This window comes from Sus scrofa, chromosome 11 (genome assembly GCF_000003025.6).
Source record: "Sus scrofa isolate TJ Tabasco breed Duroc chromosome 11, Sscrofa11.1, whole genome shotgun sequence".
Classification (NCBI taxonomy): Eukaryota; Metazoa; Chordata; class Mammalia; order Artiodactyla; family Suidae; genus Sus; species Sus scrofa.
In genome coordinates, this window is record NC_010453.5 from 10,163,504 (window position 1) to 10,188,283 (window position 24,780).

Sequence of the window (24,780 nt, forward strand, 5' to 3'; positions counted from 1 at the left end):
AAATTTTTCTTTTAGAAAAATGAGTTGAAATTAAAAGCTTCCGTAGCTTAAGTATGATAAGCCATTTAACAAAATGTCTGTATTGGAATATAATTCATAAAGTGAGATAGCACAGTAGGTAGTGGAAAAAATTAATTCCTATTTTCATCACAGAATTTTAATTGTTTTGTTTTATAAAGGCTCCTTGAAGTTCGTGGAAGACTCTATGAGCTTCTAACTCATTGTATTCCTCCTGAAATAATAATGAAGGTAACCTGATTTCAAATCTTGAACTGTTTATAACCATAAAATTTGGACTTCCGATGTGTGATCTCAGGGCTTTTGCCGTACTCAGATACGTTCTCATCTCTTTCTGTCCATTTTATTAATTCAACAGATATTTATTAAGCTTTTGTATAGTGCCAGGCACCGTTAAGGATGTGACAGAGGAGATAGGGGAGAGCCTGCCTTCGGAGAAGTTACATTTTAGTGGAGTAAAGTGGGAAACAAGCAAGAGGATTTCTGAATATTCTAAGTGCTTCAAAGGAAGTAATCAGGTGAAATAATAAAATTTGAGGGCAGTGAAGTTCAGTGATGGCTTCTATGAAGAAGGTGTGTTTGAAACATAAGGGATTAAAAGAAGGGAACCCTGTAAGTAGCCAGGGAACCAGTATTTCAGACGGCAGGGTTCAGTGAATGTGAGGAATGAGGTTAAAGGGGACACAGTGATATTTAAGGCATAGCTTTAGGTCTGGTCTAAACCTAAAAACTATCTAGCTGGGTAGATTGATAGATGTTAGACAATACAGGATTTTTTGTTTGTGTTTATTATAATTAGATGGTAATACATGAAAAAATTCAAATGATACCAAATAGACAAAGATAAAAATGAAAGTCCACCCTTCTGTTTTCATAATACCTCTTTTAGTCACATAGAAATAAGCTATGTCTGTGTATATGCGTAGTTTGACTGGAGTGTCCTGCACTGTTTTTTATTAAACTTAGCAGGAAACCATGGATGCTGTGTCACGATGGTTCTGATTTACATCATTCTTTTTGGTGGATGAATGAGATTTCATTGTGTGATTATACCACCGGGTTTGGATGTGACCCCTATTGGTGGAAATTAGGTTTTCTACAGATTATTATAAATAATAATGCTGCAGTAAGCACCTTTGTACTTAGCTTTGTGTTCTTGGGCATTTGAATATTTGAAGTTTGGCATATGATGGACAACTACCGCATTTTTACGTTATGGAAAGGTAGGTACTGTTTGCTTTTGGATGATGTCTACTGGTCCATCAAAAATAAAAAATGGAACGTATTTAACTTAGCGTTTTACTTTCTCTTTGAGAGAAATAAAGCATGCTTAGCTGATACTGTTTTAAATGATTACTTTTTAAACCACTGGTTATCTTTCTGTAGGGCCTTCTCTCAGAACTTTTACATAATTGTGACGGACAGCTGAAAGGGGAGGTGGCCCAGATGGCAGCTTACTACGAACATCGCCTACAACTTGGTAGCAAAGCCATTTATCACTTGGAAGCTTTTGTGGCGAAATTCATGGCACTTTATAAGAAGTTCATGGAGGATGGATTGGAAGGCATGATATTTTGACATCTGTCAGTGATTCTTCCTAATATTTCTCAGTATCAGCATTTATATTCAATTTAATTTGGAAGATCTGCAGGTAAAATAAACTAACTTTACTTAAGTGTGTCTTATTTGTGTTTTTCCATAATAATTCCTATGAATTATTGATCATTCTCTGAGTTAAATAATAGCTCCTGTACTATCAAAGGGTATTGAAAGGATACAATACAATTAGAACCTTTAGAGTCTAAGAACATGATTTTAGTTTACTCTCAAAATTTGTTTTCCAAGTGTGCAGTATTGGTCCTTCCATTTCCATCCATTCTCTCGCCTGCTGGGGGGAGTTTACACCTTAAAAAAGCAAGGATTGTTTTTTATCCTCCAGACAACCATTTTTAGTCACAGGTACATGAATTTTTGCTGGGCAAGTCATTACCTTTAATCATATTTTCCTTCAACCAAGAATCACATTTTTGCTGTAAATACAAGAAGTAATTTTGAAACATCATAGCATGGGTATGGAGAAAATTGCAGGTACCATTTCTGTTGAAATTTTAGAAGTCAGCTTTTAGTGATTCAGATTGGTATAAGGTTGGCTACTAAGAAACAAACACGTTTTCATTAAGTGCTTGAGACTTCTGAAGAATATGCATCATATAGTTCTGAAGCAAAGGTATGTTATTGTGGAAATTATTCTTTGGACATATATACTGTTGTATCATTGGTCCTATCCTTTGGAACATTTTCCCCTTTTTATTCAGAAATTTGGTTCATGGAACAAAGGGTTTGCTTGACAAAATTCTGTGACAGACTGAACAATTTAATTTTGGACAGTAGAAGCAGGGCTTAAAAAAAATGCTAAGCCAACAAGGTAAATTTAAAGAAGATTTAAGTTTAAAATAAATTACTTGTACAAGAATATCAGAGAATCCTGCTCTTGTAGCTGTTGGTGGTACACAGTCAGGAAATGTTTAATTGACAAAGACACAGCTACAAGAGGAAAAAACCTGAACCTGGGAAACTGTTCAGGTTAAAAGAAACGATGGTTGCCTTTTTTATGGGGGAATGGGTGATAACAGTTGGGCCTCAAGTGGAAATCTCAGTCCTGGGGGCTACGTATTCGGAGGGATATTGACATTTTGACAAAAGAACTGGGAAAGTAAGTTTGGGGGAGCTTAGGCTGTTTTAATTTGGGAAAAAAAGGGAAGTAAAACATGTGGTAACTGTCTTCTAATTTGGAAGCATGCCTGGTCTTATAACTTGTGTTTCTCCAGCTGGGAACTCAGAAATACAGATTTTCAGGTTTCATTCCACATCTCCTGAATCAAACTGCTGGAATGGGCCTCAGCAGTCTTTGTGTCCTGCACCCCTCCAGGTGATTCTGAGGCACACCTAAGTTTGCATCACTGCTCTAGAGAGTGTAGACCTAGGATCAATGGATATAGGTTAAAGAGAGACATTTTAGTTCCCTATGAAGAAGAATTTTCTAACAGCAGCTATCTTTTAATGGTGTGGGAAGCTTGAGAGCCTCTTATAAACGGGAAGTGTTCAGGTGGAGGACTGACGAATGAACTGATTACTATGTGGTAGGCTTTGCCCTGGGTATATGTATTATTTCATTATAACCTTACCACTCCGAGCTAGATGTTATCTCTGATTGTAAATAAGAAACTTGAGATTTAGAGAAATGAAGTATAATTTATACAGTAAAACATACCCATTTTAAGTCTGAAGTTCGATTTTTGACCAAGGTGTTGAGTGTGACCATCAGCCCACTCCAGGTGCAGATTCTATCACCCTGAAAAGTTTCTTCCTCATCCCTTTGTAGTCAGTCCATCCCTCCCCTGACCCAAGAAACCGCTGCTGGTTTGTTTTTGGGCGTTATAGATTGGTTTTGCCTGTTGCAAGAATTTAGAGTCAAATACTATATGGTCTTTGGTTAAGGCTTTATTCTCTCAGAATTATAATTGAAATTCATCTAGATTGTTGAATATTTCACTAATTTTTAAAATTTTTATTGATCTGTGTGTGTGTGTGTGTGTGTATACTTTTACAACCCATTGACTTACTGATGGACCTTTAGTTTTCCAGGATTTATCGTGAATAAAGTTGCTCTGAATATTTCTGTATAAGTCTTTTTGTGGACACATGCTTTCACTTCTCTTGAGTAAATACAGAGGAATGGACTCAGAAGGCAAAAGATAGGTGCCAGTTTAACTTTTAACAGGTTGCCAAATTCCCAGAGTGATTGTACCATTTTATGTTCCTACTAGCGTCGTACAGGAGTTTTAGTTGTCTGTATAAAATTGGTCTAATTAATTTTCTATATTGTCCTTTTTTTTTTTTTTTTTCTTTCTTTTTTAGGGCCGCACCCATGACATATGGAGGTTCCCAGGCTAGGAGTCGAATCGGAGCTACAGCTGCCGGCTTACGCCTCAGCCACAGCAACACCAGATCCAAGCCACATCTGCGACCTGCACCACAGCTCACAGCAACATCGGGTCCTTAACCCACTGAGTGAGGCCAGAGATGGAAGCTGAAACCTCATGGTTCCTAGTCGGATTTGTCTCTGCTGTGCTGTGATGGGGAACTGCTACATTGTCTATTTTATATTTCATTGGTTACTCTTTTGTCTTTATTCATTCCATTCTTCTGCTTTTGATTAACTTTGCTCTTATTTTCCAGGGTCTTAAAATAGAAATTTAGATCATTGATTTTAGACCATTCTCTTCTAATGTCATTCGCTATTTAAAATTACAAATTTTACTCTGAATACTGCTCTAACTTCCACTTGCAGATTTTGATATCTCGAGTTTTCATTTACATTTAGTTCAAACTATTTTTCAAGTTTACTTGAGATTTTTTTTTTCTTTGACCAAATGATTACTTGGAAATATGTTGTTAATTTCCAAATGATCGGAAATTTCCAGATGTATTTTAAAGGAAGGCATGACAATCCTAAAAATGTATGCATCTAATAATGAGTTTCCAAATACGTGAAGAACTGAAGTAGACAAATCCATGAATGTAGTTAGAGATTTCAGTATTCCTCTTAGTAAATGACGGACGGTTAACAAGGGTAGAGAAGACTTTAAAATACATCTGGAAATTTTCAATCACAGTTTCAACTTTTCTATTATGATTTCCTATTTTCTGAATTCTTTAAACATATTTGTAAGTTACTTTGAAGTCTGCTAAATCCAACATCTGGTCCCTACTAGGAGTGATTTTCTATGGACTGCTGTTTCCCTTTGGGTATCATTAGACTTCTATGCCTGCCCCTCACCCATCCCTCCAACCATGTCTGGTATTTTGTGGCTGAAAGCTTTACTTTAGATAATATATTTTTACCAACATTAGACTCTTGTATTTTTCTGATTTTTAAAAAATTTTTGTTTCCTCATTTACCTGTGCTTAACTGTGTGATTTGTCTTCCTTGTATTGTGCTGCCGATAATGTTTTCTGCTCAAAAATTTTTATTTTAGCTTGTCTTCATCTTTCTGTCTGCATAGCTTAGTGGTTAGCCCGGTGATTTGAACAGAGTGTGAGCTGTAAGTTTGCTGAGCTACATGTTGGTTGAGAAACACATTCAAGATTGCAACCAGTTCTGGATATCCTTCGGTTTTTACTTTTCCATTTTAGCAGTTAGGTATGTGTCAGTCAGGAGCTTATCTTAGCCTCTGGCTGTTTCACTTCCAGGATCTCTCACCTCACTATCTGATTGATTTCTCAACATCCATGAACTGGACTTGTAAACTTGGTTTAGCAAAGCTATAGGTTTTCCTTTTTTCCATCCATTAATTCAGTCCACTACTCCGGCTGCAGCCAGCCTTGAACTTAAAAAGTTAGAATTTTTACTGATGAACTGATAATACCGAATATAGAAAGTCATAGAGTTGCTACCGTTTTTGTCCAACTCTAAATAGGTTATTAACAATAAACATTTTTTTAAAATTTGTTTTCAGATTTTTATCACTTTTTAGTGTCCTGATTGGTTATTTTTTTGACAATTTTGTCCATTTTTATACTTTTCTGCAGGGGGAAATCACTCAGTTTCCTTCTGCTTCAATTAGATAGAAGTAGGAGGACTTCCCATTGTGGTGCAGTGGAAATGAATCCAACTAGGAACCCCATGAAGTTGCAGGTTCAATCCCTGGCCTTGCTCAATAGGTTGAGGATCCTGCGTTGCCATGAGCTGCAGTGTAGGTCTCAGACGCGGCTTGGATCCCGTGGTGCCGTGGCTCTGGCGCAGGCTGGTGGCTACAGCTCTGATTAGACCCATAACCTGCCACTTAATCATTTTTTCATTGCTTTTTTGTAGATTCAGATTTTATCCAATATAGTTTTTGTTTACTCTGAAAAAGTTTTTAGCTTGTTGAGCAGGTCTGCTGGTAAATGCACCCAGGGGTTTTTTTTGTTTTTTTTTTTGGTGGGGATGTGGGGGCTGGGGGGGGGGTTGGCCTAAAATGTCTTTATTTTGCATTCTCTTTTGAAAGCGTTTTTAATGGATATAAAATTGTGGTTTGACAATTGTTTTTCCTTCTGTATCTTAAAAATACTGTTTTGTGTTTTGGTTTGCATTATTTCTGAAGAGAGATTTACATTCTAATCTTCTTTCCTGTGTGTTTTTTGTTGTATTTTACTTCCTTTGGCTACTTGTAAGATTTACACCTTTTCTTTGTGACCAATCCCCAGCAGTTTAAGATGTGTCTTAGCATGATTTTTCTTTGTGTTCATACTGCTTGCTTGGTGTGCTTTACATTTGTTTCAATTCTGGGATTTGTGGGTTTGTGCTTTTATAAAATTTGGGGAAATTTAGCCATTTTCTTCAAATATTTTTCTGCCCTTTCCTCCAAGACTCTAATTAAATCTCTTTTTTTTTTTTGTTTTTGTTTTGTTTTTTGTCTTTTTTAGGGACACTCCTGCGGCATTTAGAGGTTCCCAGGCTAGGGGTCGAATCAGAGCTGTAGCTGCCAGCCTACACCACAGCCACAGCAACATGGGATCCTTAACCCACTGAGCAAGGCCAGGGATCGAACCCACAACCTCATGGTTCCTAATCAGATTCGTTAACCACTGAGCCACAACGGGAACTCCCCTAAATCTCTTTTTGACTTCATGATAGTGCTCCATAAATCAGGGTTTCTGTCTGTCTTTCCAGGATTTTTCTCACTAACCTGTTGCCGTCAAGTTCACTAATCTTTTGCACAGTCGGATCTGCTTTTAAGCCCATCTAGTGAAATCTTTCGTCGTGTTAAACTTTGTTTTGACAGACAGTTATTTTTTGATTAGCAGCTTGATCCTTTTTATGCTTGTTTTTAACCTGTTTTAGGTGGGCCTAGAATAGTCTTTATTGCTGTTGAGATTTACGACTGAGGTGTGATCTTTCTAGTGCAGACTCAGTGCCCCAGGGATCATTGAGGTGCCTAATCCTGGGTCATCAGAACTAATTGTCTTCCCACCCTGTGTGAGCTCTGGTAGTTGTTCAGCATAGTTTCCAGAAGATTTTTCCTCAGTAGTTTATTGGTATTGTTCACTTCTTTGTTTTTTATTTGCCTGCCTTTGTGAAGTCATACTCAATATAAGTTTAAAATTCAGCCGAAGATGTAAGGCAGATTCAGATTTCTGTTCTACTTTTTCGGTTTAGTCTCCACGTTTCAGATCTCTGCCATGCATATTTAGCCACCTCTTTCTCTGAATTCTGCTCTTTTCTCCTCAACTTACTGTTATCACAGTTGCGTGCCTGGGTTTGCCCTTCCTACCCTGCAGCCTGGGAAGTGCCCCTAGACAGAAATCAGGGGTGATATTAGAGTTTGCCTCCTTGGTTTCTTTAATGTATCACAGTTCTGCACTGCCTCTTCCGCTGTCTGACGTAGCATTGTTTTATATGTTTTGTCTAATTTTCTAGTTGTTTAATGGGAGGGCAAGTCCAGGATCAGTTTTATATTGTTACAACTGGTAGTGAAAGTCTTGAAGTTATGATTTTAACTGAAGGCCTGATTCTTGGATGTGAATCATTATCTTACATAATTCTTTTAAAATACATGGTTTTGGAGTTCCTGTCATGGCACATTGGTTAACAAACCCAACTAATATCCATGAGGACACAGGTTCAATCTGTGGCCTTGCTCAGTGGGTTAAGGATCTGGCATTGTGGTGGTGTAGGTTGCCGTCGTGGCTCGGATCTGGCATGGCTGTGGCTGTGGCGTAGGCTGGCAGCTATAGCTCTGACTAGACCCCTAGCCTGGGACCTCCATATGCCATGGTTGCGGCCCTAAAAAAACAAAAGAGAAAAATATGTGTGGTTTATGTATTTTCCCCCAGTTTTCTTGGGAGGTATATAACATTGTGTAAGGCTAAGCTGTACCGTGTGTTGATATGATACGTACACATTGCATACTGCGAAATGGTTACCACCATAGCATTAGCTAAAACCTCCCCTCATATCACATAATTACCATTTTTGTGGTTAGAACACTTAAAGTCTACTCTCTTAAGACAATATTATTAATTAAAATCGTCATGCTGTACATTAGATCCCCAGGACTGACTCATCCTCAAATTTTAAGTTCATACTCTGACCAAAGTATCTCCACTTCCCCGTTCCCCAGCCCCTGGTAACCACCATTCTGCTCTTTGTTTCTCTGAGTTTGACTTTTTAAAATTTCACATACAGGTTATATCATACAGTGTGTTTCTTTCTCTGTCTTAATTATCTCACTTAGCATAATGCCCTCGAGGTCCATCCATGCTGCTTCTTTTTTTGTGGCTGAATAATACTCAGTTATTATGTCTTTTTGTGTATATGTATGTATCACATCTTTACTCATCCATGTGTGGACACTTAGATTGTTTCCATATCTTGACAATTGTGAATAATGCTGCAATGAACATGAGAATGCATATATTTATATATATCTCCTTGATATCTTGTTTTCATTTTTTTGTATAAATATCCAGAAGCAGTATTACTGGATTATATGGTAATTCTATTTTTAATTATTTGAGGAAACTCTGTTTACATTTAAAGTTATTATTCATAAGGAAGGGCTTAGTATCTTGTTAATTGTTTTTGGCTGTTTTATAAGTTTCTTGCTCTGCTGAGCGTCTTTATAAATGGATGATTTTCTGTAGAGGTATGTTTTGATTCTCTTCTCTTTATCTTTTTGTGAATCTATTATAGATGTTTGCTTTGTGGTTACCATGAAACTTACATAAAACATTTTATAACTATAACAGTATTTTATGCTGGTAGTTTAATTTCAACTGTATACAATAACTATCCTTTTACTCCCCCTCCCTTTTATATTTTTGATATCACAGTTTACTTTTTATACTGTTTATTCATTAACAAATCATTGTAGCTGTAGTAATTTTTATACTCTTGTCCACTCACCTTCATACAACAGTTAAGTGGTTAAGCCTTCGCTATATTACAATATTAAGGTATTCTTAATTGACTGTATAGTTACCTTTAACAGTGTGAGTACATTTTCATATTGCTAATTGGTATCTCTTCATTTCAGCTTGAAGAATTCCCTTCAGCATTTTTGTACTGCAGGTTAGTGGTGATGAATTCCCTCAACTTTGGAGAAGTTTTTTTTTTTTTTTAATTAATGAATTTATTACATGGGAAAGTCTTTATCTGTCCTTCTTTTCTAAAAGATAGCTTTTGCCTCATGAGAGTGTTTTTGGTTTGCATTTTTTTCTTTCAGCATTTTTTGGTTTTGTTTTGTCTTTTTGCCTTTTTTAGTGCTGCACCCGCGGCATATGGAGCTTCCCAGGCTAGGGGTCGAATTGGAGCTGTAGCTGCTGGCCTATGCCATAGCCACAGCAATGCCAGATCCCAGCCCTGTCTGCAACCTACACCACAGCTCACGGCAACGCCGGATCCTTAACCCATTGAGCAAGGCCAGAGATCGAACCCGCAACCTCATGGTTCCTAGTTGGATTCATTAACCACTCAGCCACGATGGGAACTCCCTCTTTCAGCATTTTGGTTATCTCACTTTGTCTTGACTTGTAAGGTTTCTTTTTAGAAAATTGCTGATAGCATTGTGGGGGTTCCCTTGTAAAGACAAGCTATTTTCTGATGATGCTTTTAAGAGTCTGTCTTTCTCTTTAATGTTTGATGGTTTTATTATAATGCACCTTGGAGAGAATCTCTTTGAGTTTGATGACCTATGAGCTTCATGAACTTGGATTTCCAAATCTCTCCATGGGTTTGGGACATTCTTAGTAATTATTTCTTGAAATAAGCTATTCGTCTCCTCTTCTAAATATGGAACTTCAGTAATTTACAAACTGGTCCTGTAGTATGCCATAGATGATGTAACTTTCTTCACTCTTTTACATCTTTTTTTCTTTGTTCTTCTCAGATTGCATCATTTCCAAGTTCCTTACTTCAGTCTCACAGATTTTTCCTTCTTGATCCATTCTGCCGTTGATGTACTCTATTTCATTTTTCATTTTATTCATTGTGTTCTTCAACCCCAGTATTTCCATTTGGTTTCTTTTTGTGACTTCTCTCTGCTAAACATCTTTCTTTTTTAAATTGAATTGTAGTTGATTTACAGTGTTGTATTAGTTTCAGGTTTATAGCAAAATGATTCAGTATATGTGCTGTGAAGCGAGCACAGCAAAATGATTCAGCTATATACATTTTTTTCTGATTATCTTCTATTATCAGTTATTATAAGGCATTAAATATAGTTTCCTGTGTTGTACAGTAAATCATTGTTGCTTTTCTATTTTATATGTAGTAGTTTGTATCTGTTAATCTCCTATTTCTAATTTATCCCTCTCCTACCACTTTTCCCTTTTGGTTATAGGTTTGTTTTCAATGTTTGTGAGTCTTTTTCTGTTTTGTGTGTAGGTACATTTGTATTAGTCTTTAGTTTCCGCATATGAGTGATATTATGTGACACTTGTCTCTCTCTCTCTCTGATTTACTTAGTATAATAATCTCTCTGTCCATCCATGTCACTGCAAATGGTAATAGTTCTTTTTTATGGCTAAGTAATATTCCACATTTATATGGAGTATATATATTATATGAAATATGTGCATCACATCTTCTTCAGCCAGTCATCTCTTCATGGGCATTTGGATTGTTTCCATGTCTTAGCTATTGTAAATAGTGCTGCTATGAACATGAGCTAAACTTCTTTTGTTCATTTATTGTTTTCCTGATTTTGATCAATTATCTTTCTGTATTTTCTTTTATTTCTTCAAATTTCCTTAAAATAGTTATGTTGAATTCTTTTTTGGGTGAATTGTAGGTCTCCATGTCTTCCAGTTTGGTTTCCAGAAGATTATTGTGATCCTTTGGTGGTGTCATGTTCTTTGAACTTCTGCATTATTTCTTTATTTCTGAAGTAGTGGTCACCTCCTCCAGTCTTTTCCTTTTGGGAGAGAGATACGTTTCATCAGCCTTATTAGAGATTCTGATGCTGTCTTGCATCCTTTATTGGGATATCCCTGCTCCATGCTTCTTTCTCCTTCTTGTGGTAGAATTCTTAGGTTTTAAGCCTTCTCTGGATCCTTCAGTGCACCAGGCTGAGTGCTGACAGCATCTCTTATTTCCCACAGGTGCTGCTAAGGCTCCAGTTTGTGGGCCCTCCCTGGCAGCAGATTTGGCTGACTTAGATGCGTGCTCACTAGCCATCTGCCACCATTAGGAGCACACACAGGGAGCTGCCCACAAGATGGTTAGTTTGTAGGTGAGACACACAGGGTGTTAGGGTTTCCTGTGAGCCAGCTGTGATCCACTGGTAAGGTATTCCTAGCAGTTCATGGGCAGGTTCTTGGTGGGATTCACAACACAGTTAAGATGTGTGTCCCTTCTTGTCCTTCAGTAGTTGTATCTGCCACTCTCCCCACGTCTTTCTGCCCTCAGTCATGTAGCTCATGATCCTATACTCTGGATGGGGGCTAGAGAGAAAGGAGCTCCTTTGGCAGTGTCGAGTCCAGCTGGGACAGCCTGGTGCTCAGTTACACACTTTCCCTTTCTTCTGTGAGATACATCACACAGGAGATCACGCTTGGCCCTAAGCTGTGCCCCACCCCAGGGGAGGAATGATGGTGGTTGAAATCAAAGCGTCTCTCTTACCTCCTCCAAGTATCCAAACTTGTTTTTGTTGTTGTTTCCTCCAGTGGAGTTCTGGGACTTCTGGAAACCTGGACTTCAGCAAAGCCTCTCTTGTCCTTGAGTAGTGATTGTCAGAGTTAGTGTTCTCAGGGGTGGTGGGCACGAGTGGCTGAGCCAGTTTACAGGCCACAGCAGGGTTCACGTCTGGAACTGAGTTTTCTCCGTTACCCAGTGTGTGGCTGAGGGAGACTCCTCCTGGGTCCTTGGGCCTATGGTGCTGGACTCACAGCTTCCTCAAAGGCACTTCTGTTCATGGGTGGATGCCAAATTTTGTTGGTGGTGGGGAGAGACAAAAATGAGGTAATCTTAAGCTGCCATAATGCTGACATCACTCCTCTTTGATTTTGTGTTTTTATAATATGAATTAAATGTTATGTCTAAGATTTGAAGTTACGCAGTATACATCACACACAAACACAAAAATTCTTGCTGTAATTTTTACTTAAGTACTGTTTTATACTCTGACTTACTAGCAGAGCAGGGTAACAGAAATTTAAATGTTATTTCCAAATTAGAGATTAACTCCAAATCATGAAACACATTTCTTAAAAATTAAAATATCTACCCTTGGCAGCAGTTTTCCTGGTACTTAGTTCTCAAAAAAGACATAATCATTTCATATTTTTCAAATTGGTGAACAAAAATTTTACTGGCTGTTTGCCCCTTGGTTTCTTTCCTATTTACAATTCCTATGGAAATTTGGGACGTTGTATGAGGTGTTCTTTATCAGTTTGGTTGTGGTGTGGAAGACTTAAATTACTTTCTTCTCAGTAAAGGAAAGTGGTCCCTCCAAACCTTAACTTGTTCAAATTACAGCCTAATGTTGGTTACAAATACCATATAGTACCTTTGTGGCTTGGTATTTTCTGTGCCTGTTCCAGCTCTTTTGATGAACTGATTGCCTAATGAAGTTACCATCTCTGCTAAGCAGCAGCATAAAAATCTTTAGCAACTTCCTGAAGTGTGGCTGTGCAAAATAATTACTAGCAATAGGCATGGAAAAAACTTCACAGTCTTTCCAGAATAACGTTAAGTATACTTTTGTGAAGCATTGTGTTAGATTCTTTATAGGCTTTCTGTCATTGAATTCTCCTGTAACAGCCTTGGAGTTGGGCATTATCCTGTTTTGTAGATGAAGAAACTGGATCCAGGCAGCTGAGTACAGACTCCCCTCTCATAGAATCCACCAACCAAGAAACAGGCCCTCAGGAGACTCACATTTCTCTAAGTCTCCCCAGTGCCTTTTCCAAAACTTGATTGATCTCCTTATCAGCCAGCTACCAAAACCAAATATGTATGCATCCTATATTATTATATGTTCATTTGTGTGTATCCTATTTACTCTGTGTGCATTCATATTTTCTCTTGACGCAATAGGAAGCTTCTCATGTGTTTATAATCCTGTGTCTTGGGTTTCACCAGTTTTAGCCTGTCTCTAAAAGCCTACAATGGCTTTTGTCCCTATCTCCCTTGTATTTTTCATTCGCTCTACGAAAACTGAATTCTTTTTAAAAGTGTTTCCTTTTGATGGCCACACCTGTGGCATATTCCCAGGCTAGGGGTTGAATCAGAGCTGCATCTGCAGCCTATCCCTGCACAGCTTGCGGCAGTGCTGGATCCTTAACCCACTGAATGGGATTGAACTTGGATCGTCAGAGACAACGTTGGGTCCTCAACTTGCTTAACCACAATGGGAATGCCCAAACTGGATTCTTGATTTGGTTTTTATTTTCTTAATATCTTATCGTTAAAGTTTCCAGAACACAGAAAACAGAAAAGAAAAAAAAAAGACCACATTCATACCAGTATTTTACATTGAACATTTAATTGTATTTGCTTTATCACAAATCTATCCATCCCTCCATTCTTCAGTCGTCTTATATTTTTGCTGCATTTCAAAATAACTTGTCAGTACATTTTCTCCCAAGCCTGTTGTCATGTATCATTAACTAGCCAGTTTAAAAAGGCAAGAAAAATATATAAGAGGTGTAGGGAAACAAAAGGATGAAGGAAAATTGTCTTTTCTAGTAGATGAAATCATTATTTATCTAAAATATCCTAAACGACAATTCCTTTAACAAATAAGTGAATTTACCAGACTCATGAGATACAAAGTTAATATACAGAAGTTAGTTGCACTTTTATGAAATGGAGTACTTTATTGGAAAATAGTTTAATCAATTAGATTTACAATAAATTCTAAGGTAATTAGTTTAATAAATAATGCTCAAGATCTGTACATTGAAAATCATTATTAAGAATACATATAAGTGGAATGATATGTCTTGGATAAGTTGAGGTACGTGCTGTTTTTACACAAAGGTTAGGTGAAAATGATTTTTGAATGGTTGAAAGAAGTGAACTTTGTTCATGTCATCTAAGGGAAAATCTTTTACTTTTTGCTTTGTAAAGATTGGATTCTTTAGTTGATAAGATGATGCATTGAAACAGGGGCTACTGTTTTTGTGTAAGTTCATTCTTAAGCCATTACACACAGGCTCCAAGCACTTAACTCTTATTGCAGTTAAGTCTTTGGGAAATGAATTGGCAAGGAATAATCTGGCCTCTAATCTTATGGGAAATCAATTTCTTGACATTTAAATAACAGACCTAACTATGAATACACTCCCTAAATTGTGAAGTTAAAGACTGTATTCTAAAATTGATGTGCTGATAACAAATTTTATGAAAATGAGTTAACATTAATACTATGAAACAGTGATGATCCACGAATGGGATTTATTAAATTGCAGTGCAATGTGTTGAAAACTAAATATGAATTACCCTATCAGGATTGCTCAAATATCTTGAGAAAAATTGCTCTCAACATAAAAACCATTAAGCAAAGAATTTAACCCTGTTTGCGGGCATTGTTAGCTAGGAAGAATTATTCCCCACTTGTGATATTTTCTTCCTGTGAAATGAAATCTATTAATGTCATTTTAGGTTGCTCTCCATCCTTTATTCATCCAGCTCCTAGAGATATCAGGTGTCATTTGATCACCAACTTTGGGAAGAATAAACAAACCTGCTTACGTTAGCTTCAACTTTCTTTCTATTTGGAATGAGTCTGTTCTAAGTTAGAAATCTTAACTAGTCAGGTTTCCTACCTACAGGGAGGCCTATCCATGTCTTTCACCCCTCTAAACAAACCATATCCTACAGCCTGCCCTCTCTCAGTAACAGGTGATATTTTAGCCTCTTAATTTTCTGTTTTGTTGTACTTCTCAACTCGTTTTAAGCTGAGTGTAGATTAAGGTTGCTGTTTATTGGTGAAGGGCCCTCAGTGATCCCCAAATTTGACTTATTCACCAGCAACATTGAGAAATTAAAATTCTTAACGAGAAAATTTGGGGAGAAGTTTCTGGGCATACAGGGCCCACACTGTGGGTCTTGGACTTTAGTATGGGGAAGCAACCTTGCTGGTTTATAGAGTCTTATTTGAGGCCAAAAGTGTTTTTATACTTTTGTACTTGGCTTTGAAATTCTGTAGCCTGAGGAAGAAACTTTAGCTGTCATGAGGTATCTTAAGCTTAGCAGGTAACTGTAACTTAAGACTTCCGCAACTTCTGTGAGAGAAAAAGAGCCCTGAGCTGTGTTGGTTCTTGGGGAGACTGCTTTCAGCTTACTTCACAGGCTTCGCTTTTCCTTGGTTGAGACAGAGGTCCCGTTGTAGAGAAGAGTTTCACAACTGTTGTATGTATTGGTGGTTAGAAGAATATTTGCTACTTTTCAACTGCAAGGCCACTGAATTCTGCATGTAACAAAAATCACTAGAGATGCTCTAGCTTTATATAGTGAGTACCAAGCCCTGTTAGGAAATCTCAGCTGGAAATTCTAGGTTCTATGACTTTCAGGATGAAGAAGGGCAATGTGCGGGGGACTGACTAACCTTGATTTCATGAGGCATTTCCTCTGAATTAAGACTCACCATCCTATCGTAGGATCTCAAACGGCTCTGATTGTACCATAAATTGTAACCCTGACTTGGTATCTGAGGCCCAAATTGTGGCTTCCCTCTTGTTCTTGTGTTAAATTTAATGAACAAAAAAGAGATGTGAGCCCTCATGAGAAAGAAAATGCCGTTCCCTTAAGACAGAAAATCAATGAAATGACATTATTAACAAACTCAGAGGTAGAAGGAAACAAAAATGCTCTGTGCCTGGAACTGTTTGCCTCTAATAAACCCGTTTGCTTAGGAAAACTGGGAGAAACTATAGTGGTTTGAAAAGTGTGCTTCAGTTTTACCATCAAACTTGGAAGCAGTGAAAGATTTAAAAAATAAAGGAATGCAGGCCAATTAAGTGAGAGGAAGGGATTTTTAAAATGTATTCATTTAGGAGTTCCCGTTGTGGCGCAGTGGTTAACGAATCCGACTAGGAACCATGAGGTTGCGGGTTCGGTCCCTGCCCTTGCTCAGTGGGTTACCGATCCAGTGTTGCAGTGAGCTGTGGTGTAGATTGCAGACGCGGCTCGGATCCCGCATTGCTGTGGCTCTGGTGTAGACTGGTGGCTACGGCTCCGATTCGACCCCTAGCCTGGGAACCTCCATATGCCACGGAAGCGGCCCAAGAAATAGCAAAAAAAAAAAAAAAAAAAAAAATCATTTATTTTACGGAAGAGTGAAGAGGGAAAGGGCATCTTAAAGATGCGGTTATGCCAATATAAAGGAGAAAACTACCTAGATTCCATCTGCTCTAAAAAGAGAAATATTTCTACTAGATCAGAAATGGTGGCTGGGACCCAAACAGATACAGAGAGAAGATGCGATTACCCCAAGAAAAGCCACTGAGGGATGACTTCCAAAAGCCGCAGGTCCTACTTGGAGCAGTTGGAGAACCACTCCTTAGGGAGTGAGGCAGCTATACCAAGTGATTATAAAAAATTGGGGCAGAATTGAGGGAGGAAACCTATGTGAAATATTCACAGTATTTTTCAGGTGAGTTTCAACGTGACACATCATTGCAGGTGAAGAAACAGATATTGCCTTTGTCCTGAGGGACCTTGTTGACCTTAGTCAATACTTTTATGAAATGAGGGTCCTAAAAGAAAGCAAAGATGTAATGAAATCTAGGTTTGACTATCAGAGATCAAGGCCCGTCTTTGATTAAAAAATGTCTGATGGGAGAATATCCCTAGGTGGAAATTATCCATCTCTAGAATAAGGTAGATGAAATTTGAACAGTGAATTCAACTTGTTGATTTCTCCTCTGTAGCGATGATGACGAATCCAGAGTAGTTACAAAAACAACTGTCTGGACCAGAAAGCAAAGATGAAGTAAATGGAAGGGAGGCACTAAGCTTCAGCAAGCAGGATTAGCTCCCACATGGATTAGAAGAGGAAAGTGGCTACTTTAAGTAGATTAAATTGTTAAGGCGTTTGAATAGCCTTCCTGAAAGGAGTGGGGAAATTCAGTACCAGCGTTATGTCTCAGTACTTCAGAAAAAGATGCAGTTGAACAAGAACGCTCCTCAGACACTGGGACATTTAAAACTGGTTTCCCGAGGGACACTTCAGAAGCATCAAAATCACTCAGTGCAGGAATTTGTTCAGTCTGGGTCTTCAGCTAAAACAAATTGGAAGCGCAGGGGAACTCTTCTCCAGGGGGTGAGTTTCACTACCCAAGCAATCCCAGAGCCAGAGGCAGTGAGATTGACGATGCCTCTTTCTGGGAGGTGGAGGTGGTGCAGTTGTGTTGCTGCACAGAGCCTGTCCTCAGGGCAGCACTAGGGGCCCAAGGCTTAATAGGAAAATGGAATTAAGAGGTCCTGGGTATGCTGAATGGGGAAGAAAGGTACTTGAGCTCCTGTGATGGGAGGTACCCCCATTACTTTTAATCTAAATTTGAAGGAGGCAGAAATGCATCAGAAGGAGTTCCGTTGTGACTCAGAAATAATGAATTCTATTAGTATCCATGAGGATGCAGCTTTGATCCCTGGCCGTGCTCAGTGGGTTAAGGATCTGGTGTAGCCATGAGCTGTGGTATGGGTCACAGACATGGCTCAGATCTGGCATTGCTGTGGCTGTGGTGTAGGCATGCAGCTATAGCTCAGATTCAACCCCTGGCATGAGAACTTCTGGTGAGGCCCTAAAAAGGAAAGAAAAAAAAAAAAAAAAGCCTCAAATGACATTCTTTATGAGGATCCAGTAGGCATAGATGGACTTCTTTTTCCTCACAAGAATGTAAATGTAAAGAATATAAATGAATGAAAGTGCTAAATGAAAGTATAGTCTCAAAATAACTCAAAATAATAGCATTTTCCTGGTTTGGCTTAAATAAGCAGGTCATAGAATCCAGACAGTTGGTTTTAAATGACAGACCTCCCTCTGAAACTGAATTCAGGAATATTTTCCTTTTTTCTCAGACATCATCAGATTTCTCTTGGTGTCTTGGTAGTCCTGGTACTGGGAATGTAATTTTGCCTGCAGTAATTGATCTAGGGTCGGGAGAATGGCTTTCTAAATTAGGTGGATCTGGAAGAGACCTGTGATAATTCTCTGTATCCTGTTAACTCTGGATTTAGAAGTGAGGCTCTTGAAGGACTAGGTGTTGAATTACTATGATTTCTGAGGCTTTGGAAATTCCAAATCCATTCCAGAGAGACACTATTATAGTTGCTGAAGGGCTCCACTCTATCCAGGCGGAAAAGTCCCTCTTGCTGAGCCTGAGTGAAATAACAAGTCAAGGAATGTTTTTTGTTTTGTAATTGAACTTTGCACTTTGAACTTTAACACACAGGAATTTGTTTCATGCTTTAGTTCTCTTGGATTCCAATGACTTTGAATTTCAACTTGTAAAGGAATTTAGTCTTTGGACTAATTTCTTACTTGGAATTTAATAGTAGAAAGGAAATTGTGCTCAAAATTGAAACATCTCTTTATAAGCATTTTATTATCAAAGTATCTTTAAGATAGCATTTAGTCTATGCAGAATCTTTGTCATGCTACATTAGACAGCATGTGTGGACATAATTTGGGGCAGAAAATAGAATAGGGGATACATTGTCAGCTTTTTGGTATGGAATGGATTCAAAGTTGATACATTGGATATATTCATCTGACCCATTGCAGATTCTGGTGGGGACTACTTTTCAGCTGCCTGCCGCTGGACCCAGGAGGGAGCAAAAGAGCCAAGACTGGTGTAGAGTGTGGTCTCATGAAGGTGGCCTCATGAGAGTTCTCCTGAGGTGGACAGCCACAACTTTTGCTGACCATAGGCTCTGATGGAAGACATTGTCACATATTGAGGTATGGGAAAGTTATTCTGGGCTTATGACATGATTTGGCTTGAACTTTGTGCTAACTAAAATAGCCTGTCTTTTGGCCTCCCAAAAAGCATTGTTGTACATCTGCTTTAACCATTGAAGGAAAAAAGTGTTGCTCATCATCCATTTATATAAAGGGTTAAGTCAGTGCCCACCGCAGTCACCCCATGGACAGCGTGCCTTAAGGAGAATGCGGAAAAACGAGATGCAATATTTTGTCCTTTGGATAGATTAAAGCTTCTAGATAGTTAAGATGCGTATCTTGGGAAGAATTTCAATGACCCCAGATTCTTGCCTCTTCCTATACATAGAAAAACATTAAAATTATTAGCTTGAGATATCTGTTCTTTGTGATCAGCAGTAATTTTTAACTAAGATGTATGTGTGACTACATGTATTTCCCAGCTGAAAAATTCATATATATGTCATGTCTTCACCTCTACCTCTTCAGAGCAGTCTCCTCAGAATTACTAAAAGGCTGTTTCCTGGGCTGTAGTCCTGGGTTTGGCTGGAGTAAAGTTCTCTTCTAGTCTTACTATAGATTTTTAAATGATTATTTTCATCCATAGATTGATGCTTAAGCCCAATGAGTTAAGAGAATCAAAAGCTGGGGAATGCTCTATTCCACTCCTGAGGCTTTGTTCTCATGAAAGGACCTCAGTTTAGTTATAGCTCTGGCTGCCCTCTGCCCCACCAGTCAGTCTGCCTCTGAGGAGATTCTTAGCCCCCGAGTGGCTTTAGGAGGATTGCGAGGGCTCTCAGCTCCCATTTTTCTCCTCTTGGAAGTGAGCATGCATTATTCCATAAGGGGAGTCCCCACCCTGGGCGGTGCTTCTGCGCTTAGTTGGGTAGGTCTGTCCAACTCTGGACTTCACGGTTAGTGAGTTCCAACATACAAGCCAAGTCTTCAACTTGACCTCTGTCAGATGTAAAATATTTCAGCTTCATCCTTTCTCTTTGGTTTGGACTCCTGATGTAAACTTTGGCGCTTTTGCTCTCTTAATCTCTAGTTTGATTACTTTTTCTGAGTCCTTAATTTCCTATTCTGAAATGCAAGTCAAGTCAACAAATGATTATTCAGCATCTACTATATATTACTGTCCCAGGGACTAGGAACACGGAAATATATAATATCACATTAAATGATGACTATTATTTACTTGCTTAAGTATAATATTAGAAAAAAATGTACAGAGCACGAAGGAAGAAGTGATGGCTTAGAGTTTGCCTGGTGGCTTGGAAGCAGGCAGCTTTCATGGAGAAGAACCTTTTTGAGCAAAATGGCAGAGCAGGGGAAGCATATGTTTGACAGAACAGTACATGATAAACACATGGGCTTATTATATACATGTTGTGTCAGAATACTAAAAATAGTTGATAATTCCAGAGCGTAATTTCTATGATAGGAAATCAGGATGGAGAGGTAGAAAGAGGACTGGATTAAGACCGTTCAAGAGACTTAAACTTTGACATCAGCAATGAGGAGGAGCCTTTGAACAACCTTACCCCGGAGAGTGATAGGATCAGGTGTGCAAAATGGACAAAATGATTTCAGTATCTCATTTTAGCTTGATTTGTGTCTTGGGCCTTGCAATTCTAAATCAGCTCCTTACCACACTGTATTAGGATTCGGTAGGATTAGGTTTGTCTGCATATAACAGAAAAGGAAGTGATGATGGATAAAACACGACAGACATTTATTTCTCTCACATGAAAGCAATTTGGCAGGTTAGGCTTGATCATCAGGACCCTTCCCACTCTTCATTCTGTAAGCGGACTTTGTCCTCCTGTTTCAAGATGGCAGCTGGAGATCCGGACCGCGTGGTCGCGTTCTATGACGGCAGCAGAAAGAAGGAAACTTTACAGAAGATCTCCTAACAGAGGTACCTCCTACACCTTTGTTTCTCAGTGTCTGGGATCTATTTCTCTTGGTCACATGTGAAGTTGGAAAAGCTGGGCATACGACTGCCCTGTACTGAGTAAAATCCTTTTCTTTTAATCAGAGAAAAAGGGGAAAATTATTATTGGGGGAGGCAATTAGTTGTTGTCTCTGTTGCAGTCACAGAAAAATGAGGCGTCTCTTTTACCTATTTAAATGGAAGTAAAAATGGTCAGCTATCAAATATAGAGAAAGTATTGCTCACCGAATTTATTTTTCTGATTTTAATTTAGTCCTACCTTTTTCTTTTAATTATGGCATCACAGCCCCTGAATTTGAAACGCCGTAACACCCACAGTGTGTATTCTCAGACGCTAAATCCATGCTTGGTGGTGTGTGACCATGTCATCCTTTCCTCTCTGACTTGCAATTTTGGATAAGCTTTCTTTTTCTGGGATACTTTTCCCTTCCTACGTCTGCTAATTCTGTGGGATTCTGTGTCATTGTTGTTTTGCCTAAAAGGGTAGGATAGGACTCCTCCTTTGTCATAATGCCATACTAAGTTGTTGTAATAACTTTTTTCTTGTCATTCTTCCCAATTGGAAGTCAGTGAAAACAGGGAGCAGCTACATCTCTTTTGTTCTCTGTTCTAACTGTAATGTCTAGTATAGTGCCTAGGAAATAATAGATGCTCAGTAAATTTGTTGAAGGAATAAATAGCAAAAATTCAATGACTGAACCCAGATCATAGAGCATTCAAGTTATCATTGTTATGAAACTGTTTAGTCTCCTACAAGGAAATGAGGGGAACAGTAATGTAGGGAGGAGAGCAGATGTCCATGGCTTGCATTTGAGGTAGGGCGCAGCTACTGTCAAACACTTGCTCAGATGCAGGTAGGTTTTGCTGTCTGCCACCACATCAGTACATTTTAAGACATGACCTCTATTATAGAGCTCTAAGTATTTGAATTAGTTATTGCATTTCTCCTTAATTGTCCCCTTTTCCAAACTAGACATTCCTAGGTGCTCAGATGTTCATCCTGTGACGTGGCCTCCAGACTCCTTGTCCTGCTGGTTACTTGTCTATGGATGTGTGTCTTCTTATCCCTCAGCTTCTTAAAGCGACACTCGGCTCCATGTGTGGTCCAGGCAGCTCTTAGGAGAGCGAAACTCCTTGTTCTTTCCCTCTAGCCTAAAGTAAGGAGACTAGAAAGAAAAATGAGATTTGTTTTGTTCCTGGCTGTGGCATGACTCCCCTGTCATGATTTTGCTCAAATCAGGGCAACAACCATTTTATGTCCCTTTAAATAACTTCCTCCTGGTTAGCAGTATTTCATTTTCATAAAATAAACAAGCCCTGCAGTGACTTCTTAAAATAGCCAAATCCTTCTCTTTTCTCTCATTTAAGAAACATATTTGAACAAATCATATAATATGTAAAAACATTACCACATAAGTGAAATGTAGCAGTTAAAAGCTTCGTTTTAATTTCAAGATTTGTTAGAACGGTGATAATACACTTGTTTTTTTTTTTTTTTCGTTTGTTTGCTTTTTAGGGCTGCACCCGTGGCATATGGAGGTTCCCAGGCTAGGGGTCCAACTGGAGCTACAGCTGTTGGCCTACACAACAGCCATAGCAATGCAGGGTCTGAGCCACGTCTCTGATCTTCACCACAGCTCATGGGATCCTTAACCCACTGAGTGAGGCCAGGGATCAAACCTGCAACCTCATGGATCCTAGTCGGATTTGTTTCCACTGCGCCACCACAGGAACTCTCGACACACCTGATTTTAATGTGGCATTGAAGTAACAGTATCAGTAAAGTGGTCTCTTTTTTAACAAGCATTCCAATTGTTGCTGGTTGCAGGATGGCTTTGCAAATGGAAGAATTATGACATTTTCTTGTGTGAAATAACATGTAGAATCATTGCAGTTCATTGCTGTGGAGGCAGTTCATCTTGTACAGAAAAAGACAACTCCCCTTAGAAGCTCCAAAAATGATCTTTCACTTAACAGTCTCTTGCCAACTCCAACTGTGCCATATAAAAGTAGTACAACCAGTTGCAGTTGGTGACCTTCACAGTAAAAGGAATCCTGAAAATGTAAGAAATTGTTTTTATGAGTAGTAGAAATGCCTCTTCTGGAGGCTCTAAAAAACATTAACTTTTACTTTAGGTGTAAAAAGGCACCTGCAAACATGTTTCTTGCTACTTCATATGTTATAACATGGAAAGATACTCCACAGGGTTACTGGGAAAGTGCCGTCAAACAGTGTCATAGGTTTATTTAGTTCTACACATCTCACCTTTGGACATTTTGCGAGGAAGTGTTTGTGCTTTCAATTAATCAAAATGTTGTTCCTCTCCAGGTGGCGAGGTCACTTAGGTCTCTATTCAGTCAGCATTTCTCCCCAGTTCTTTGGTTGATTTCCATTGTAGAAGAATTCGGTCTGGTAATTAAATCAGTCTCAATTTCAGCAAAGCTTTTTCAGTCAGTTTATTTAGGTTCCATGCAAAATGGAACCCCTTAGGGACAGAATTAATATGTTGTGAAGTATGATTGCAATGAAATATATTTAGCAGTTATTTTTGGAAAAAAAAAAAAGGCTTAGAGACTTCCCTTGACTTGACTCAGCTTCAATGTCTTTATGCAAATTTTTTCATTTATAGCTCCCAGTTTTTATAATTAGATGTGTTTCTATATTTTCTGGTTTTCTTCATCAGTAAACTGCTTTTGTCAATGATTTTTTTTGTAAAAAATGAAACACAACTAAAAAGGTTAAAAATGTACACATAAATATATGATACATAATACATATAATTTTGCTATGTTTTAACATTTTTTATTTTGATATATGTTTGATATATATATATCTTGCTGTACATATTTTAATACATATATTCTATAATTGTGTCTTAAATTTCTGAGTATTTTGATCTGATCTCTTCTTGCAAGTGGCAATTTAAATGTCCTGAAATTAGATAGGGAGTAGGAAAATGAGGGTCCGAAAATATAACGAGGGTTGCTCTTTTGAAGTCACCTCTAAGGTCATCTTATTTAGTTTATTCCTCAAGTTTCCAATTGCACAATTTCATCATAGAATGGAGTTTACAAATTGCTTCCCAATGCTGTCAGATTCTATTATTTGTAGTAAATTCTTACATGAATTTTTCAAGAAGGGTTGTGAAAATGACTTCTTGGAGGTCCTTAAGGGTACTGTTTCCCACAGAGAACTTTTGTTTGTCAGTTAGTTAGTCTTGATTTTGTATACAGGAGTGTTTAGAATGATGTTCCTTCCAGACCCAAACTTCTTTTTACTGACAGATTATTTTTGTCATTGTATTTATAACTACATTGCTACTGGCTGAATGTTTATGTTGTTCCCCCCACCCCGAAATTCACATGTTGAAACCTAATTTCCTGTGTCATAGTATTTGGAGCTGGGTCCTTTGAGGGCTGATTGGGTCGTGAGAGTCTCTGAAGAATGGGATTCGTGTCCTTTTAAAAGAGACCTCAGAGAGCTCCCTGGTCCTTTTTTGCATGTGAACACATGGCAAGGAGATTGTCATCTGTGAACCAGGAAGCAAATCCTCCCAAGACACTGAATCTGTTTCTGTCTTGAGCAGGGACTTCCCAGCCTTTGGAAGTGTGGGACATACATTTCTATTGTTCATAAACAACCCAGTCTATGGTGTATTGTTACAGCAGCCAAATGGAAGGAGACATACATCCATGATCAACGACTGAAAAAAACGTATATATACATTACGCACATATATGCAAATATCAATCTCAAACATAAATCAGAGGGCTAAAAATAAGTTTGTTTTTGTAACTGAGTTTAGTTTCTGTTCAGAGTTCCTGCTCTGCTAGGGAGCAGATGTTATCTTCATCGATTTGGCACCTGTCTCC

At 38.4% G+C, this 24,780-nt stretch overlaps 1 protein-coding gene across 6 annotated transcripts in view; it reads left to right on the forward strand.

Annotated features, from left to right (window-relative positions):
- Positions 1-24,780, forward strand: part of RFC3 (replication factor C subunit 3) — a 378,546-nt gene that overhangs the window by 17,577 nt on the left and 336,189 nt on the right. For 4 of the 6 annotated variants that reach the window (XR_002336479.1, XR_002336478.1, XR_001299476.2 and 1 more), the window contains 4 exons: positions 180-249; positions 1,405-1,669; positions 18,795-18,971; positions 20,786-20,871. Coding sequence is in view for 2 of the 6 variants with exons in the window: in XM_005668335.3 (XP_005668392.1) it covers positions 180-249; positions 1,405-1,596 (262 nt within the window). In the remaining 4 variants the exon portion in view is untranslated. 6 annotated transcript variants of the gene reach the window in all.